The sequence below is a fragment of the Dermacentor albipictus genome, chromosome 1 (assembly GCF_038994185.2).
Source record: "Dermacentor albipictus isolate Rhodes 1998 colony chromosome 1, USDA_Dalb.pri_finalv2, whole genome shotgun sequence".
NCBI lineage: Eukaryota > Metazoa > Arthropoda > Arachnida > Ixodida > Ixodidae > Dermacentor > Dermacentor albipictus.
In genome coordinates, this window is record NC_091821.1 from 373,546,975 (window position 1) to 373,562,656 (window position 15,682).

The window sequence follows — 15,682 nt, forward strand, 5'->3', positions numbered from 1 at the left end:
CAGTTCTTGCTGATGACCATGGTGAAACAGACTCTGCCGCTTCATTTCGATTGGCTGCTAACACCGCTTTTCTCTGATGTGTCTCACATCTCTGGCACTCTAGGAGTTGCGCGAATTAACTGGTGTGCAAACAAATACATTCAAATTAACAAGGGTTTGATGCAGTTAAAATATGCATGTGCCTGCTGGGACAGGAGGATGGGTTTGAATGATCAAATTTTTCGAATTGACGAGGGTCGAATTAACAAGGTTTTACTGTGCCCCTATGCTTTCCTTCCCTTCATTGCCCGTTGGCTTTGAATTGTCCTTGTATATTGAGTCACATGTTCTGTATGAACCCTGTGAATGTATAGTTATAACAAATATTGGATATAACGAAAGCATTATCAGCTTGGATGCGACTTCCTTACAACATAGTTCAACTGTGGTTCATTTTTATTGACCTTGTTGTGTTCGCTTTCATGCAATTGATGAGCATCGTTTTCTAAAGGAGCTTCCATGAATGGCCTGTGCTGTTATCTATGTCAACTTGAAGAATCAGATGACGTATGTGTGCACTGTCCTGTAATTAATCACTGGCCACTCCTGTGATTTGGAATTCAGTCTTCAACAGTGTTCAAGAAGGCAGGCTTGGTTTTTTAGTAGAATGTGTACCTTTTGCACTTCCGCCAGAGTGACTGTCAAGTGCAGTTATAAGGTGACAAGCAATGACAAAAACGGCTAGAGTGACCTAAAGAAGAAAGGCAGAATGTGAGGGGATTAAATATGAAGGAAGGGAGCATTCAAAATATTTAGTGGCTGTCCATTCACTGAAAATTTACATTAGTCCCTAGTCACTGTGATGGCAATTTCAACGGGCTGAGCACTATGATTCGACTTAGGTCTGTGGACGTCAGAATCGAAACTGACGTTAGCTGTCTCATGCAGTCACATTTGCTGGAAGCAATACTTGTGTGCTATGCTTGTACAGTAGCTTCTGCGGCCATGTGACCATGTCACCGCTCATTTGAATGCCAGGCCATGGAAACTTTAGTTGCACCCGCTAAATACATGTCAAAGTAAGAAATGGCCATTTAATATTTGGCTAAATGATTATTATCACAATCCTTCTATCAGCCAGGTCCTGTACTGTGCAGGCCTCTTGCTTTCCACAGGTCTCTTTTACATTTGCTTGGGCATCTTGTGTCGTAGAACACCTTCAGCACGTGTTGCAATTGCATCTTTTCTTACTCCCTTCAGTGCTCTTCCCGAGGCACACAAATCGCCAAGCAAGGGACAACACAATAAACTTGATTCACATCTTCCGTGACTACCTGCACTATCACATCAAGTGTTCCAAGGTAAGCCATAGGTGCTCAAGATTCTCAAAAATTGTGGGCTTGGACATAGGGCCTTCATAAGTCCCATGTACACACAGTGCCTTTACGAAAAGACGCATGTGGACGTGTGACTTTTGATTGCTAGGAGCACCTACAGGTGTCGTTCTGAGCTTTTGCTCAACTGTAGCTGTGGCTTGGCAATCGCAGTTCTTCCGGCCACCAATTGCTTGCTCTGGGTAGCTTTTGGGCCTTTCCCAGTCACCTGCTGGTAGCGCTAGAAGCAGCTGGCCATGCTCAGGTCATGTGTTCACGTATTCCCTTTAATCGAGGCAGTGTGTGTAGATGTACATTCAGGTACACACAAGCAGCTGCTGAACACTCAAGTCAAAGCTGTCATTCATTTTTGAATTTTCTAGCCAGCCTTACAGCACTTTTGATGCAGCAGCAGCTGTGGTGCTTTGAAGCAAAATAGAGTGTCTGCACGTCAGATGTGTGTGTACCAAGTTATGCTGCACATAAAACAAATTTATAAGATTGTAATGTTGCATTATGCAGGGTTAGAAAAGAAGCTATGCAGTTGTTCAAATCTGTAGGAAAGAAGCTTACTGGGAACAACACAAGCTCTTTGTGGATACTTCAAAAGAGGCAAGGACATGTGTCCTGACCTCTCTGCTGTCTTCAGCATGCTATTTTCAGTACATGGAAAATGCTTTCCTTGTGTTCATCTTCATGTCTCGCTCATTACTTGCAAATTCTTCAGAAATGGTTGGTTTTCTGATTGAAATGTTTTTGCAAATTTGTCATGGCCTTTTCAAATCCTGTAATGTTGATAGATTGCATTTCAGTGTGTGTCAGCCTACTTGAAATCTCGCTTACTACCCTCTCACACTGTGGCGTAACAACTCAGCTAATGCACACTGCAGGTATGAAAGTGCTGCATTAGGTTGCAGCCGCCTAGGTGCACTGAGCTGTAGTGAATACGTAAGCATGTTATTCGCATATTATGCCTTTTGTCTTTCATGGGGAAGGCAACAAGGAAGACAAGAAATGGGAAGTCGCCACTAAACCGTGACCCATATTTATGCCTATCCTATAATCTTCTGATTTGGTATTTGCTTGCTATGTAGATTGCCTTCACCATTAGCAGCAGATATTAGAGACATTTAGCCTGTCCGCTATTCCGGCAAATGGGGGCAGTTTGGTGGAGTACGGGATTTGCGGAGGCGTAAATGTGAGCAGCCGGAGCGGTGCAGCCGCCTGGTGGCCTAGAGTTCAACCAGACAAACACAGAGCTAACATTCCAGTAACCCACTATATCCTGCTTCGCTTCTGATGCAAATTTTCAGCAGCGGCGTAATTGTGAACACAATTACGTTGCTGTTGAAAATTTACACCAGCAGCTAAGCAAAATGTAGAAATTGGCTTTGTGTTTGTGGTTGAGCTTTGCACCACCAGCTGGCACCACCAATCTAGCCGCTCATGTTTACGCCCCCGCTCAACCGGCACACCGCCCGCACTAAAGTTCTCTATTTGCAATCAATGAACTGCATCATAAATGCTTAGAAGTATTTTCTTGTTGACTATAGCATTGTGTAAAAATTGGTACATACGAAAACAGAATTGTATGATATCTATATAGTAGAAATTAAGAACGAGAATGTTGCACTCGTTATATCTCCATTCATATTTGATCCTTCCCAAAAAGAAATTTCGGTAATATAGCCTTTGAAAAAGCATCGCAGTCACTCCAGCATGTTGCACAATTTGAAGAAAAAGTGTTTATCCCCCCTTTTAACACTACTTTAACAGCCCCATTAGGCAGCAGAGAACCAGTTGCTTGAAATGGTCTCTACGTTGCCTGATTCTCCCATTTGAATATTCCTGCAGGCCTACATACACTCCCGGATGCGTACCAAGACATCCGACTTCCTCAAGGTGCTCAATCGTGCGAGACCAGACCCAAAATCTGTAGAGAAGAAGACAATCACGTGAGCATAACACACTTTTCTTTTGCGAAGCTCTCTTTTTGGCCTGTTTGTTGAAGGGAAGGCCACCATAATATATATATAGTAAGCGTATGTACACATTCTTCCACTCCTCCTGAGTTCTAGGAAAGGACGTAGGAAATTCCAAGCATTTGCCTTTGCTGACTGATTTTTGACACTTGATTATTGAAGATTTTTCAATGTGTACTACCACCACCAGTTGATGTGTAATGGCAGCCAACGTGGCTTGCAGATGACAAGGATTGTGCAAATAGTACTTTTTGAGACCAAATCGGGTGAACTGTTGATTACGTTTTGAATAGGTAATGGTCGTCTTATCCAATACCATAAAACTGCGTTTATATACAGTGAAACCTCGTTAAACCGTAGTCGGCCGGAGCTCGGAAAAAGTACGCACTAAACGGTAGTACTGTTTAAGCGAAATAGCATGAGATCGCCCACTTACCTGTCGAGAACGGAACTCAGAGAGAGTGCGATGAAAGGGGAAAAAAACATGCAGTATTTATTCACTTCGCGGGACGTACGTGTTATTTTCGTTTGATGTCGCGGCGGCCTAGCACGACGACAGCGGCCTCAAACTTACTGAATCTGCGTGCCAGCTTCTCAGCCAGCCCCCATCCTCTCCGCAAACACTCGCACGGCAGATTCCTCGTTGGCGTTACGTATTCTCCGTGCACGCGCGCAGTAGTGCTGCATAAGTCCAGGGGCGTCTTTTTCATTGCCGGGTGCCGGAGTTCGGAAAACTTTTCGTTTGGAATAGTTACGTTATCGCGCCCCTGTTCTCCTTGCGACGATCGCATTCACGAGGCTGCCGTAACGCACAGCTTCTGCCACTGTCGGGCCTGAATAGCCCGTGCTGTCGCTTTCCGTGTCGTCCTCATCACTGTCGCTAGTTGACACTTAGGCAACAACAGCGGCAACGATGGTGAAAAGTCGAACCTCGTAGCCGACATCTCTTCGCGGTCGCAGCAGCGCTGCCGAGCAACTTCGCATTCCAAATGCCACACACTGCAGTCAACAGCATATCCATGTCGCGGGCCAGCGCCGACTTCTTCGCGTCACGTTCGGTAGCACGCACGATGTCTAATTTTTCTTCTATGCTGAGCACCCGGCGTCTGGCATGACGCTCTCTGGCATGGCGTCCATGCGGCGTCGAAATGATGTTGATGTTGATGCGGCTTCACGTGCAAACGCACAGGGCGCTTGGAGGTCGTTGTACCGATCTCTGAGGCTTGTTGTTCTGCCGGGCCGCCCGATGGAGACGACGCACCGCCGTGTTTGCGCGACGAAAAGTGGAAACGCTACGTTTTAACCGATGCGTACGCAATAAGCTGGTACGGTTTATGCGGATACAAAATGCATTATGTTCAATGGCCGCTGAGTCGGGGAATTGACTTTACTACTTTTAAACCGAAACTACTGTTTAAGCGGGTACGGTTTAACGAGGTTTTACTGTATACTAGTTTCCGTAATGTTAGCACTCTTTCTTTCCAGAACATTGCATATTATGAGGCGTTGTTTATTAGTAGTCGAAATAGAGGATTCGGAACAATAGGCAGTTTGCTCACAAACAGCATTCTTTAAGGAGTCCTAGTGATTGTTACTTAAGAAGGAAAGTCTGGCTCCCTCAGTGAGGCATAATGTGCTCTGCTACGGAATTTCTCCTGTTTTATGTTTACTGCCACGGTCACCGGGATGAAAATACTGGGATTTTTTTCTCCAACATTACGTTTGGTTGGGCACACTAGAGAACTTAAATTATTTGAAAACTATTCAAAATATATTTGTTTTTATGTTTACACTATTAGAAAAATATTTGTATTTGCTAACATCAATTATTCAATTAGATAAAAATTTTCAAATATTTGCACACTCCTACAGATGGGTAACTATAATGTTTGGGTGCAATATGGCTGATATTTTGGACATATTCTGTGCATATTGCATCATCCTTTGTGTGAAGGAAGTTGGTGCAATTCTGTTTAGCACATGGTGAGGCAATTTATTAATGTGACTTTTTAGGCTGTAATAACTGCACATGACACATTTGGTTTTTGGGCTTTGCTTCATTGTGTAGCTTGACTGAAAAGTTCAGCAGCAAAGCAATCCTTGCTCAATGCTCTCTCAGACTCCCAAGTCTCAATTTGTGATAAGGCAGCACAATCATCAAGCAAGTCACATGCGGGATTTAGTGATCCTGCAATGAGAGTGTGTGGTAATTTATACTTTCTATAAGGATTGCACTTCGTGCAACCATGACATTTTGCAGTCATTGTGCACTAGTTGTGCAAACTTGCAGTTCATAAAAGCAAGGGTGGTAGCTGCTTGTGGTCTGTTACACTGTCAGTCCGACTCATAATCAGTGGTGATTTAAGTCAGAAAATATGCACGACAATTCCTCAGCTATGGACACCTTATCAGAGACATTGTGCCAATCTGTGGAGGACTAGTTGATAACCACAGTGGCCATTTACTCTGCAACATTGTCTGTACACATCACAGCACACCTAATTGGTATTCAAACAATAGCTACTGAAGAAGTGTGTATTGAAACATCACTTGCTAAAGCATGCTGAGTAGGTCTAAAATTAAAATTTTGTCACATGGTACATTTACAAAACAACGGCATTCTGCATTCTACACGATGAAAACCAGGTGTTCTTTTTCGTTGTGGTGCATCTTGCAACACCAGGCTGGGTTGTGAAGCTGAGGATATATTCAGTTCTTTCTCAGATCCCATGGTCCATAAACTTATTTGGTCAGCGTTACATTATCATGCTACCATTTTCTGTTAGTGAACGAACAAGACCTATCAGTGAAGTTAGCAGTGCAGCATTTATTATAAAAGACTGCATGCCATTAACATTAGACCACAGCACCACGCTCCACTTGCAGGTACAGTTTCATATGTACTACCATAGCTGTGTATATTTGGTCTTTTCTTTTTTATTACAGGGGACGAACATTCACACGCAACTAGCAATGACAAGCTGTTATCGATGCAGAAGGTCTCGAAAAGAGACCTCATTTGTTTAACCTTGGCACACAAGAAGCAGTTGGCCCGACGGTTTTTAATTTATATGCCACGAACGCTTACCAGCCTTGTTGTGTTTGACAGATGCAGATTTATAGTTATGTATTTCATTTTATTTTTACTATTACTCCCTTGCACTTTTTTTTTCCTCCTCCCTTGTTACATATTCATTTTGTCACACTTGTGGGAATAAATTTTGTGATGATTAAAAGGAGGGAACACGGTTACACACAAGTGAATGACACAACACATATGCATTATGATATTCCTTAGCTGCTTAAAAATGAGGCTAGGTGCGCCTGCGTTTTGTATGTCGAGCACTGATTTCTAGGGTTATAGAAATCTTCTTGAATCATTGCTTGCAGCAGTTTGCTGGGACAAACGCTGTGTGCTGTAAATACTGAGGTGATGATGATGATTAAACTAAGTTCTTTATATGCTTTTGTTCTGTGTTAATACGCTGTGCTGAACTCTTGAACATAAAAAGGGCAAGATATGCATTGTTTGTGTCATGGAAAGGGATGCATATTTGGTACTATTATTGTGCTTGTTATAGCTTAAGTTGTAGCCCCACGAGGGAAAGACTTTGTTTAATTAATGTCTGGCTGACATGTTATGTCAATTTGTTGTGAAAGACAGACAAGATTTGAAGGTTATATTTGTTTGACTGTACGTTGTAGGGTTGTGCTGCAAAAGTGGTACACACAGGGACGCTAACAGGAAAACAAGAGACAAACGCATACATTTGCACCCTACTTTTTGTTTGAATTTTAACAATTGTGTGGGCAAGATGCACTTGAACATGTAAGATTAGTTTCAGAACAATCAATAACATGTTTCTGAGACTCATATATTTGCCACACTGGATTCCAGATGTTTGTCGTACTGTTCTTGTAGATCAATGCTGCACAACATACGGCCCGTGAGCAGATATTTAGCACCCTGCAGGCCGCATTTAGACTTCTGTGGTGCGCTGGTGCCGCATTCGGAGCATGGCCATATGATGAGACTTCATGAAAAGGCACGAGAATGATGACACACAAAAAAAACGACCAACATCTCTGTGTTTTCGTTTCCGCACCTTTTGCCATAAGATGCAATTTGGACATGTCCAAATTTCCATCCAGAGATATGTTTAGAAGTTAGAAGAACAACAGTTTGGTCACCAAACAATACATGACATCAAAGATTTTCTTTTTTTCTATTCAAATATAGAAATTCATGCGAGTGAATCTTCAGAATGTCGAGAACATCTCCAGAACATGTCGAGAACCGCTTAGCAGAATTGCACTCGCTGTGGTTGCTCAATGGCTGTGGTGTTGGGTTGCTGAGCACGACGTCACAGGATCGAATCCCAGCCACGGCGGCCACATTTCAATAAGGGGCAAAACGCGAAAACACCTGTGTACTTAGATTTAGGTGCATGTTAAAGAACCCCAAGTGGTCCAAATTTCCGAAGACTCGTAATCAAAAAGTGGTTTTGGCATGTAAAACCCCATAATTAAATTAAATTATTTAGCAGAATTGCCACAAGAGCTGCCTTCAGTCTTCAAGGGCTGTCGTGACAGTGTAAGACGTGCTGAGGACAGCAGTTAATAAATGCCAAACAGCTGCCTCTCCGAAAGCAAAAGACATAGCATTTCCTACTAAAGTTAGGACCTACTGGCTTGCAGAGAAGTTGGTTTTTCTTTCGCTGGTTTCTGGTGCAAGGTTATCTAATAAAACAGCCTATAGTGTTGGTATGGTATGGTATGGTATGATGAACTTTATTTAATGTCCTGAAGATCAACCCTTAGGTTGACGCAGGCGGCTCCCACGTCGGGACAGTAAGGTTTAACCTTACTGCCGTATCATGGGCCTTCTGGACGGCCTGTACTTGATCGGAAAGAACTCCACTGTGTAGGACTCGCTGCCATCAGTCTCTCTCCTTGTCACAGTCTGTGAAAGTCACAGGACACTGCCAAAGCATGTGATCCAGAGTAATGATGCCATCACACTTCTCGCAATTGATTGGTATCTCTCTTTCAGGATATATCTTGTTAATAAAGTTTGGACTTGGATAAGTTCTTGTTTGGAACAATCTCAGAGTCACCGCTTAAGCTCTATTGAGCTTAGCGTGTGGCACTGGGAATTCCCTTCTGTTCATGTAGTAATGCCTTGTGATTTCATTATATGTAAGTAATTGGTCCCTGTTCTCCACCTGTATATTATTAAGGTCCTGGTCGCGTAGTGCACGGATAGTGTTGGTAACTGATTTAATTTTGGTTTCTAAAGCAATGTTGGAAATTTATGTTGAAAGGAGCTTCCTTGAAGCATGCTATGTGTTCTGTTAAGTCTGGCTGCTCATTGGTGCAACTGTGCTAGTAGGGGGGGCGCTTGTGCAGTGGACTTCGGATGACAGGCACATCTAGGAAACAATGCTAGGATGGCATACTGGTGTTTGCTGGCGTGTACATATACATTTTGGTTCTCCAAAGCTTTAGACTGCCCATCTTATTATGAGCTTTAGTAGAAAAGCCACAGCCCTGATTGGCAGCAAATTGCTGCAAATTAGGGCAACCAGATTTGTTTTCATGAATAAATTAGGGCTTGTTGAGTTGCTTGGAATACTCTCCAGTCACTTGTCATGCTTTTCGTAGCTTGTTAAGCTTCATGCATTGTTCTTCCAAAACATGTTAATTTCATTAGTTATCTCGCCTTACCCCTTTCAGGTGCCAGTTAATTCTGTTGATTGAAAACTTACTTTCACTTCATTTCCTGCATCTTTAGTATCATAAAAACCATACAGCTGCAGAATATATTACGAATATTACATTCTTCAGTGTGATTTGTCAAGTTTGCAGAATGTGGACTCCCATGTGAAAACTCGCTACCAGTGTTGCCATAATCTTTTTGAGCATGTCGCTAAAATGAGGCGGAAAAGCTGCCAAATTGCCAAAAAATTTATTACAAGGTTGCTTAAATTGTCGCTAAAGCTTTTGAGTAAATTTTAGGTAACATAACATTCTGGAAAGCTATAACGTACGCTATCATGGCGTAAATCATATACCAAAATGTCTCGCATTCGTCTAGGGCCTGTTTGAGACGGGAATAAACTGAATTTACCAGCAGTGTGTAGTGGGCTTTTACTTTACTGCTATAGTTACATAACAAGAGACGATGACAGATGAAATTTGTGTTCACTGTAGTATTGTAAGGTTCCAGATGCAGCATGATTCAAAAGAACATGAGCGATCTGATTTTCTTAGCACGCAAAATCATTTGACCCTCAATATCTCTAAATATTTTGTAGTTCTCGGTGCTCTTAAAAAGGTGGAAAACTTCTATAGGATGCACATGGGCACATGTTAATATAGTGATGACATTTGCATGACTTTTGTGCAGGTCAAATACTACGCTTCCACCCTTTTAGTCTACCAGAAGGCTTTTGACAGTACTCATTTGTCCAAAACACATGTGATAACGAGGCAATGTGCTCAGGCTTGTGTGATTGAACCCAGCCGCTCCTGTGTATGCACATTTCTACCATCAGCCTATCTTATTATCCACCTGCTGCATCCTAAATCTCCCAATAAAATTTGTAAATGCCCAACAATCAAACATACTTAGTGAAAGTGCAGAACCCGATGTGTTACACCCCATTCAGATCAGTTTCGTCAAAAGTAAAAAAAATGCATGCACTTAGTGAGGAAAATGTGAAACCTGTGAAGGCAACTATTGCTTCATTGTAGTCGCAGAGCACACACGTCATACAGCGAATTCCAGCCGCTAACATGTAGCCTTTGAATAATAAAATGCGTTGTGGCCATTTTCGAAGCAACTTTGCCAACTTCAAAGTCACTAAAATGTCGCCAATTGTTCTGTCACGTCGCCCAAAAAGTCACTGGTCTTTAAATTGAAGGATTTTCATTCAACAGACAAGAAACTTGCTAAATTTAGCAACAAACTCACTAAAATGGCAACACTGATCACTACTGAAACATCAGATATGAGAACATCAACTATTGTCTAGCAGGCTTGAAAACCACCTGTCCAGCCACTTGAAAATTATGCCTGGTGCAAAACATGAAAACAATGAAGTCGGCCCACTACATATGGCACACTGACACCAAGCAAAAACACCCAACCATCTATTTTGCCACTTGTTTAACTGGAAAATTTTTCATGTCATTCAAGATGTATGCGACACATTTGCGATGCATGTGACAGCAGGCTTTCGACCCTCGCCCCTCTTTAAAGACACACTCTTTCCACTGCTTTCTCATTCATGCCTGCAAGCTTACTGGAAGAAGTCTTTCCTCCACCTTAAAGTTGGATCCTTAGCAGTTAATTTCCTGTTTTATTGTAGCATTCACTGTCAATAACTATGGTTCTTGATGCTGCATGGCACTGGCCACTTATGCACACGTATTGTAGTAAAGGCATCTTCAGGTTCAGGTCAGTTAACCAAACTGTCACTGGAACAGGTAGAGCACACCTGTAAAGACATGTGCAGTGAAAAGGTTATTAAAGTTACAATTACCATTTGCTGGATAGCACTTCAGACCTTGCCATAGTCATTGGTGTACGATAAGTTCTTAACTGAAGTAGCACAGGGGAGGGATGCAAGAAACACAACAAAATGTGCTAGGAATTGGTATAATCCTTGACAAAATGGAACATATTCATTGAAGGCAACAAAAGAAGAAACCTTAAAATAAAGCATGTAACTTTAAGTAATATAGCAGCAAAAGCAGGGATAAAAAATATGCAAACTTCTTTTGCTATCATGTTGATAATAAAAAGCTTCACATATTTCTCTTTTACAGTAATCATAGTAGCACTTTTTGATTGCCATCTTGTTGAAGCATGAATGTTAGCCACAGTGTATGGCTGCTCTTGAAGACCAGGGTTTGTGCGGCAACTTGTGTGGCCCATCACGTACAAGCCGCCACAAAAACTAGCCCAAATTATAATGCTTGGTCTTATTTGACTGCTTTCATGGTGTTTCTTGCTGTTCTTTTTTTTTTCCCCCACACCGCTAAGCATTGTTTTTGTTGCTGGCTGCTATTCATTGGCAAAGATGTTTTCACTAAAGCTGGATGATGTGCCTAAGAGCTGCACCAGTAATTATGGTGGCTGTGTGTTGGCTGGCTACTCTGCGTCATTGTTTTGTTGGCTTTATGTACCGCCCATCGTCACCGCCTCCCGCACACCAAGAGGGGGATGCAGATCTGCAACACCGCTGTAAGTAGAAGGGTTAAGGGGTTTTCACCCCCCTCCCGCCCCTTTTGAAAAGTAGATGAACACGACTAATTTTGCTAGGCCAGGCAGGTGATTGGCGTGACCACCCCACTCATCCTTTCGCGCCCCCTGTCTTGATTAAACCCTTGCGAACTTCCGACGGATCTGCAGCCGAGCCGTTGGGCTGGGCCCAGACTACTCGATGCTTCACCAGCCAGCCGAGGAAGAAGACCTCGTGCCTTCTGTCGCATCGTCGTCGCTCGGCTCGTTCTCACGCATTCCAGCCGGGCCGCAGGAGCCGAGAGAGCGGGTGGGAACAGCGCTCGCATTGTGGGCTCGCGGCGCGTCCTTCCCGACGCGGAACGAAACCCAACACCGGCGGCGTGTCTTCTTGCGCGCATGTCCCCCGATGCGCGACAGCGCTGCCGCCTTGTTAGGGACGCTGATGTATGCGTGCGCGGCGTGCACAACATGTTTCCCACTGGGCTTCTGGCACACGGCAATGAGCTGCAATAAAGGCGTCGGATTCCGCCGAGCGTCAGACTGTGTCCGTTGCAGCGCGCTCTTGCCGCGCGGTGTGCCATACATGTGTCGCTTTTAGGAGGCGCTGAAGGATGGATCTTCATGGGCACGCGCGAAATTCCGCAGCCTAACTTTCTCCAACGACGTTTCTTCGTTGAGACCTGGAACTTGGTGCAAGAAAGAATAACTCGTGGCCGTTTGGCGCCGAAAATTGCCCTCCACTGACGAAACGTGAAGCGAAACTGAAATAAGGTAAACCGCAAGCTCATTGGGGCAGCTTGCGCTGGGCGGAGCTCAGCGGGCGCCATTGCTGTACCGCTGAAACGAATGACGGGGTGCAGCAACTCGTCAACTGGTTCAGGTGGTGCAGGCGAATCGAACGTACCTGCTGTAAAAAACGGCGGGATGAAGAACATTTGCGCGCTCAATAGGACATCGTTTTCTGTAAACCGGCTTACGGGCAATAAAACATCAACCGTAGCTGTGCCGCAGCCTTGCGGACCAAAATGTACTGTGGAAAGGGAATTCCAGCAATGCCCTGATGACTAAGTTATCGGGGACGGTGGGTGGCAGTTGTTCGGGGTGGGCTTACTGCAAACGAAGTAACCTTTAGTTTATTAAATTTAGCGCACTCGCTTTGGAAAATATCTCGTACGGTCATTCGCGGACGTGGTTCATTAAAACGTTGCTGAAGAGATAGTCGGACAAGTTAATTCCCCGACAGCTTGTTGTAGTATTTCCCGAAATATTGAGTTCATGTGTATTTGTGAATTGTAGTTTTACAATAGATAGCAACGCGACCACTCTTACCTTGAGAGAAGGCTCCGTAAGGCTGGAGAGAAATAAAAAAAAAAGATGGCGCCCGCAGCCTGAAGTCTATGTTATGCGGACGACATTGCGTTGCTAGCTAACAAACAAAGTGGTTTGCAACGGCTGGCTAATATCTGTGGACAGGAAAGCGAGAATTTATGTTTTAAATTTAGCCTTAGAAAATCGGGTGTTATGGTATTCAATTAAAACAGTGAACAGACAGTGGCAATACAGGGCCAGGAAATATCTCGGGTAAGAGAATATAAATACCTTGGTATATGGATAAACGAAGGCAATAGATGTATGGAAACACAGGAAAAAAACAATAACAGTAAAGGGGAAAAGAAATGCAGCCATCATGGAGCACAGAGCACTATGGGGATACAATAGGTACGAGGTTCTTCGGGGTATGTGGAAAGGTGTAATGGTACCAAGACTGCGGTTGTTTGTTTGAAATCAGGGGTTCAATCAGGACTGGATGGCAACCAAAGGTCAGTAGGACGCCTAGCATTGTGCGTTCGCGGGAAGACTACAAATGAAGCTGTGCAGGGTGATATGGGCTGGACTAGTTTTGAAGTGAGGGAAGCTCAGAGTAAAATTGATGATGACGAATGACTGATGAATATAGAAGAAAGTAAATGGGCTGGGAGAATGTTGAGGTATTTGTACAGGAATAACATTGATTCACAGTGGAGGAAAAGAACTAGGAAGCTTACCAGCAAGTATGCGGCCTGTATGGTGGGCAACACAGCAACAAAGAAGGTCAAGCGGAAAGTCGGAGAGGTTGAAATAATCTCATGGGTGGCGGCAATGAAAAATAAACCTACCATGAGTAACTACTTAAGAGGAAATAACGACATCAGGAAAGAAACAATTTACGATAACTCAAAGGGAAGCTAATTTTCAAAGCGAGATCAGGATGCCTTAGAACACGCACCTGTAATGCGAGATATGTCAGAAAATTTGGTTACAAGAATTCATCGTGCTTTTTTTTTTTAATCTTCTTTAACTTAGGTAGAACATTAGGCAGTATAACAGCAAGAGTTTGGTGGCGCAACCCACCGCCCCGTTCCGAAGGGGACGCTCATAACATCCATCCATCTCGCAACAGCTCGCCGTGTGGTAATTGATTTTTACAGTATCCATTAGGGTATTTATTAGTTCTTTACCAGCAAACAATCGGTCACATTGTAAAAAAACCATGAATTCTGATCCTACGAATTTCGACCACTTTTCCTGCGTAAAAACGGGCCCAAATATGAGGGAGCACTTTGAAATGCGAGAGAAAGAGAGAAGCTCTTTTATGGATCCTGAAGATATCTGCCTGGCGGCACGCTTAGCATATGCTACTCCAGATTTGTACGACGAAAAAAAATATGCACTGATATGCACAGTGTACGCCACAGATGCACAAAACACTCGACAAAGAGGGAAGTTCGTGCTTCATTTTCTCCAGTAATGATCAACCCTTTTCCGCCAAATGAGTCGGGTCTTGAAAGAATAAAATTTACCAGTGTAAATGGATCTGACGTCGCCGATTAGTGCCCCCTTTGAATAATATCTTCGTAACACTGGCGCAGAAAACCGTAACATCCGTGGTCGTGCATCTATAGTGACAGCAGTGTGCGAAACAGATCAATGCCTTTGCACAGATACACACGATGCCAATTCCAAGTCGGCCCGGTTGTGCTCTCGCTGCGAGGACTGCCCGACATGGCGGCAGCTCGCTAATCAAGCGTGCAAGGGGGAGGGAGACGCGACCGCAGCAGGGTCCCCCCCTCCTTCGCCGGTGGTCGTTTGCCGATGGGCGGAACGGCACGTGGCAGCTGCGCCGAGGAGTCCCTTTGTTGGCCGCGGCGCGTGCGGGCGCTCCCACCGCGCGGGTCGGCTCCTCGTTTACGGCCGCGACCCGTCGCGCGCTGTTTGGACACGGGGGCGCAGATGGGCCCGCGGCGTGTGCATGCACTGACAGGTACGATGGCCACGATCCACGCGGAGCCTGGCGGGCCAGCTATGCTACACATACACGCGCTGTAATGGCAATGTCGTCATTGCCGTGCTTGTTGCCTCTAATCAGCAAAGTGCGCGGACGATAGTTCGAGGGACACTGAAGGCGAAAATCAATTTAGCCTGGCTTTCTTTCGAAACCATATCTCCATATACACGACGACATAAAAGGTTTATTAAATTATTATCGCTAAGCAACGCGAAGGCTAAACTTTCGTTTCTTAAATTTCGCGACGACATTCGGTGACCATACGTCAATGTGACGTCGTGTATTTTTAAATATATTTCTCGCACTTGGGTCGTTTTTGAGGAGGCAATGTTATCGAAATTTGCTAGGCCTTTTGTTCAGTAATCATCTCTTACGAGCAAGTTGCCCTTGTAGCTGTTTATGACCGTGAGTTTAATGAAAAGCGGCAGTTACAGACCGCAAGCAAATATCCATTTCGATAACGTATCACCTACCGCTTATGTTCCCTCTTGCGATCATCTTCCTGCTCGCCCAAAGTGTTTCCCTTCCCACGACGGGGAAGGAGGTGCACGCAATGCAGCGACCGTTCCAAACGCGTTCAGGAGGAGGTGAAGGCTGCGGTTATTGCGCACACACATGTAATATAGCACGGACTGAATAACGATGCACGTCATTCGTATTGGATTTAAAGTTGCCTTCTATGCACCGGAAAAAAAGCTCAGCCACCTTTGAAAGCTACCTGGCCCCTTTCGTGGAAGTCAAACATGGTTTGCAGAAAAGGACATCATTGCAG

At 44.1% G+C, this 15,682-nt stretch overlaps 1 protein-coding gene and 1 long non-coding RNA gene across 2 annotated transcripts in view; both read left to right on the top strand.

Moving 5' to 3' along the window:
* Arpc2 (Actin-related protein 2/3 complex, subunit 2) overlaps positions 1-6,796 on the top strand; it is a 39,657-nt gene extending 32,861 nt beyond the window's left edge. The window contains exons 8-10 of the mRNA XM_065436444.2: positions 1,240-1,340; positions 3,207-3,307; positions 6,281-6,796. Coding sequence (XP_065292516.2) covers positions 1,240-1,340; positions 3,207-3,307; positions 6,281-6,305 — 227 coding nt within the window. The 3' untranslated portion in view covers positions 6,306-6,796. The remainder of the gene's footprint in view (positions 1-1,239; positions 1,341-3,206; positions 3,308-6,280) is intronic.
* A 4,526-nt stretch (positions 6,797-11,322) lies between these two features.
* LOC139057643 (uncharacterized) overlaps positions 11,323-15,682 on the top strand; it is a 52,648-nt gene continuing 48,288 nt past the window's right edge. The window contains exon 1 of the long non-coding RNA XR_011512956.1: positions 11,323-11,585. This is a non-coding gene — a long non-coding RNA (uncharacterized lncRNA). The remainder of the gene's footprint in view (positions 11,586-15,682) is intronic.